This window comes from Pundamilia nyererei, unplaced genomic scaffold (assembly GCF_000239375.1).
Source record: "Pundamilia nyererei isolate P.nyererei 1_Seehausen unplaced genomic scaffold, PunNye1.0 scaffold00288, whole genome shotgun sequence".
NCBI lineage: Eukaryota > Metazoa > Chordata > Actinopteri > Cichliformes > Cichlidae > Pundamilia > Pundamilia nyererei.
In genome coordinates this window covers 89,496-94,129 of record NW_005187689.1, presented here as the reverse complement: position 1 = coordinate 94,129, position 4,634 = coordinate 89,496, and the positions used below count along the sequence as shown (strand labels likewise).

Sequence of the window (4,634 nt, the reverse complement as noted above, 5' to 3'; positions counted from 1 at the left end):
AAAAAAAGAACTAAATACAAGTAAAACACACTTCAGCTAAATACTTCTAATTTATTTTACCCAAACCACGCGGAGTCGCAGTACAAGGACTAAAGAGCCGCAGGTTGACGACTCCTGGCCCACACCATCCATCGGCCTTTCAGACGATTGTCCGATTACTTTTGGTCCCTTTAAATAGAGGGTGGCACATGTTAAAGAGCTGAAACTCTTAAATCCTTCATCCAGTTTCAATGTGGATACCCTCGAATGAAAGCTGAGAGTCTGCACATTATGTTCTTTATACAACTAAAAAACAGGTTAAAAAAAAACAAAAAACCTTGTGTCAGTGTCCAAATATATATGGATGTAACTGTAGAAGTAATAAAGGGTTATACAGTTACACTGCACTGTATCGTGAAACTCCGCCCCTGACCCCTATTTAAAGAGGAAGACGCACTGACCTCAGCAGTCATACAGGCGATGCGATGTGGCGAGATGTTTCCACACAGTACGTTGCGGCGCAGTTCTGGGTTCTTCTGGTCTTTCAGGTTGGAGATTCGACTTCGTAGACGGGTTTTATATTTCATGTCTGTCGACTTAAACTCCTGGAAGATCTGTGCACATGGCGAGCCGTCAAGGATCAAGAGTGTGTGCGAAATGTGTTGGAACTGGAAAAACGTGCAGAACATTTATTGTAGTGCTGCTGGTGTTCATTAATACTGAAGCTTTTATGTAATCATGAATGAAATCTGCTCCAGTAAAGTGAGATCCTTCCTGTGAGGATGCTCCCTCCGACACTGTTCAGTGGTCAGGTTTCAGCAATAGCAACACGAAAGGATATGTTCTTCGATTTGAGCCGCCAGGTGCTCGCAGTCCACTCTGATGGCCTTGTGGTCATCTAAAACACAAACATTGGTTAGCTTCATGCTTGTAAACAGCACCACAAACACCTGACTATCAACTCTGACAGATTCCAGGTCTTTGTGTAAACAGGAGATTACTGAAACACAGATTCCTCATTTAGACAGTGATACGATCAGATTAATCTGATCAAGGCAGGGTTCAGAGTCTGAAAAGATCCAGACTTCATTATCTTCTCACCGTCCGTCTGCAGCGCCGCTACCAGCAGCTCTCGACTCTTGCTTCTCACGCAGCCCATGGTTACAGGGGCAGGGGGGAAGGAGGTGACCTGAGAGAGGGTGGTGGTAGTTGGGGAAGTGGGGGTGGACGGGGGCCCCTCAGAAGATTTACTGCTGAGGAGGAGGAGAGAGGAAGAGTTCTTATTTGACTGAAACTTTCTCCTGATCGCAAACATGTAAACAAGCTGACGCCGCCGCCAGTGTGCAACAGACCCTTTTTCACTGCTGCCATAATCCTTGGAGGTGGATGAAGACCTCACCGGAGAGCCGTCCTTTTTCTTCTCCTCTGAACCCTCTGTCAGATAAAAACTAACAAATGACTGCAGCCATAATTCTACTTCCTGTTTGTACACTCGGGATTACGGTTTCTAACACTTGATGATGCAACTTAAATCATGCGAACTGACAACAGTCACCTGGAGACACATTATACGTCACGTTTCGGTTTTTCTTTACCCACCCAGCAGTTTCTTCCAGGACTTGATGAGAGTTTTGGCTAAAGTCTGAACTTCTTCGTCTGAACTTTGTTTCCTCACAGCGTTCACCGACATACCCACTCTGGTAGACTACACACACACACACACACACACACACACATTTCTGCAGCGCTTTAAATGAAAACATTCACAGCAATGATAAATGGATTTGGTCTAGTGTATTCATAAACCTCGTGGACTTTAATCTCACCGGTGTGTTACTGCACACTGAATTCACGCAAGTGAATTTCAGGCTTTTTCGTATCACCATATTGTTTGTGGAGTTGCTCACCTGCAGTGTCTCCAGAGACATGTTGATGTTCTTCAGTTCTCTCAGCAGGTCCAGAGCATTGTCCTGTAAACAGAACCACCATTTTATTGTACCTAGTCGTTTACTAAATAAACGTGTTGTGAAAAACTGTAAGAAGGTTTCTGTCTGAATGTTAAAAAACTATTAAAGTTTTTCAGTAAAGCTTCACATTTGAATCTCGAGTCCTCACTAAGACCAAAAAAAGTGGACCACACCAGTCCAGCTCCGAGGTCTTTACACTGGCTGCCTGTCCGTCAGAGGATAGACTTTAAAGTCCTGATGCTGGTCTATAAAGCTCTGAATGGTTTAGGACCAAAATATATCAATGACCTCCTGACCCAGTATGAACCTTCCAGATCCCTCAGGTCATCTGGATCTGGTCTTTTATCAGTTCCCAGAGTCAGAACCAGACACGGAGAAGCTGCATTCAGCTTTTATGCTCCTTATATCTGGAACAAACTCCCAGAAAGCCTCAGATCAGCTGAAACACTCAGTTTATTTAAATCCAGGTTGAAGACTCACCTGTTCTCAGCTGCATTTGAATAAAGCACCAAATCCACACTTTAAGCTTAAATTTCAAAACTTACATTTAACTACTGATTTTATCTACTGTTCTGATTTTATCAGTTTTGATTTTATATACTGTTTTGTTTGTTTGTTTATTAGTTTGTTTGTTTGCATGTTTTAATCAATTTTAAATCATGCTTTTTATTGTTTGTGTTTCTAATGTCTCTGTAAAGCGCTTTGAATCACCTTGTTGTTGAATTGTGCTATACAAATAAACTCGCCTTGCCTTTGTGCAATACTATTTTTCTTTGGTCAGCACACCTTTACATTCAGGTGGAATAAAAACACAGCTAATATTTCTTTTATCTTTTACCTCTTTGATAACAAACAAAGTTTCACCGAGAACTCAAGGAGCTGCATGACAAGACGACAGACAAACAGAAGAAAGTTCAGTACAGTCAAAGAGCGCAAGTTAAGCAAAAGAGAGTAACAGCAGAAAGCAGGACAAGACTGCTCAAAGAAGTCCTGCCATTAATTAATTCTTCGATCTTAAATATGATCAACCTATCTCTAATGATCGGCTATGTACCACCGGCCTTCAAGCTGGCTGTAGTTAAACCTTTACTCAAAAAGCATCTCTAGACCCAGCAGTCTTGGCTAATTATAGGCCAATCTCCAACCTTCCTTTCATATCAAACATCCTTGAAAGAGTAGTTGTCAAACAGCTAACAGATCATCTGCAGAGGAATGGTTTATTGGAAGAGTTTCAGTCAGGTTTCAGAGCTCATCACAGCACAGAAACAGTATCAAGCCTACAGCCTCTCCGTCAGTCCAGCCTCAGAGGTCTGTCTGCATCATGCTGCACACGTTGGTCACATTTGGAGTTCAGGAAACTACAGTTTGAATATTTTGTGCCATGTAATGACATCACTAATCACCTGACTGCAGGTGATTAGCTCTGAGCTGATTCCAGGTGTGTCCGTTTGAAATCTGAACTGTGTCATGATTTCAAAGTGTTACCTTCCTCGCTCACCATCACCTGTCGGCTGCTTTCACTCACCGTGCTCTTCTTCTGCACCATTTTATCCAACTTTCTGGCGATGCGCTCCACTTCCTGATCCTTCACCATGTCTGCGGCTGCCTCTGCGTCACTGCCCTGCAGAGGAAAGCTCCATGGATGGAGCGCAAACTCTTCTCCGTCCTCTTCTCTCCTCTCACGGCCGGTCGTTGTGTGCGAGGCATTGTGGGAGATGGAGTCTTCTTGTCTCTCCAGGTTAACGTTCTTCTTCTTTTTCTTACTTTTATTGGCGGTTGGCAAAAAACAAAACGGCGCATTACCGCCTCCAACTGGTGTGGAGTGTGAACTGGACCGTCGCTCAAAAAAACCCCAAACAAACAAATTCTCCCGAGCGATTTACCCTCTTTTACAAACTGGAATAAGGCCTGATAACTTTCACTTCATGGGTCCTTTTGCAGTAAATCAATAAGATCCAGTTTCATTTACATATCACTGAGGTTTCCTTCATTTCTTGCCTTACCATACTCCTTATCTCTGTCTGACAGAGGCTAATACCCAGGTCCACTACCCCATGCTTTGTGGCTTCCTTTGCAGCTCTGTCTGCCATTTCATCTGCTCTGACTCCACAGTGAGCTGGAATCCATAAACACATGTGTGTATATTCTGTGAAGTGTTGCTGAACCTCTGTTAGGACATCTGCTCTGCTTTCTGAGCGGCTACTCTGTAAACTGACCAATGACGAGCCAGAGTCGTAACAAATTACTGCTTTAAACGGCCTCATGTCTTCTACCCAGTGAACAGCTAACCGTATTGCGAGCATTTCTGTATACTGACAGTCCGTCACTGATCCTTTCCCTATTTTGACTTTAAACTCCGGAACAACCAATGCTACACCAGTTTGACCGGCTGTGTTCTTTGATGCATTTGCATGTATTTGTACATAATTATAATACTTGTCGATATAAGCCTGTCCTGTATGTGCGTTTGAATTAACTACCCTGTCCCTGTTCTTCTTTTCCAATAATGGATACTTCCTGTGGCATCAGGTAGTATCCATGGAGGTATTGCTGATAACGGCACTCTTTGACTGATGTTGAACTGATGCTCTCCTAGTCACAGTCCATCCGAAGCTGTTTGTTTCCTGCAAGGTTTTAGTACCTCTTCTGTTGGGTGATCCTGTCCATGGCCTGTCCATTGTCATATTG

At 43.3% G+C, this 4,634-nt stretch overlaps 1 protein-coding gene across 2 annotated transcripts in view; it reads right to left on the bottom strand.

Moving 5' to 3' along the window:
• tcea2 (transcription elongation factor A (SII), 2) overlaps positions 1-3,671 on the bottom strand; it is an 11,370-nt gene extending 7,699 nt beyond the window's left edge. The window contains exons 1-7 of one of the 2 annotated variants that reach the window (XM_005750798.1): positions 3,472-3,671; positions 1,887-1,949; positions 1,579-1,684; positions 1,332-1,413; positions 1,081-1,232; positions 821-877; positions 441-595 (exon numbers count right to left, since the gene is read on the bottom strand). In XM_005750798.1, the coding sequence (XP_005750855.1) occupies positions 441-595; positions 821-877; positions 1,081-1,232; positions 1,332-1,413; positions 1,579-1,684; positions 1,887-1,949; positions 3,472-3,540 (684 nt within the window). In that variant the 5' untranslated portion in view covers positions 3,541-3,671. The remainder of the gene's footprint in view (positions 1-440; positions 596-820; positions 878-1,080; positions 1,233-1,331; positions 1,414-1,578; positions 1,685-1,886; positions 1,950-3,471) is intronic. The other variant, XM_005750799.1, reaches the window with a different exon arrangement.
• Between the last annotated feature and the right edge of the window lie 963 nt (positions 3,672-4,634).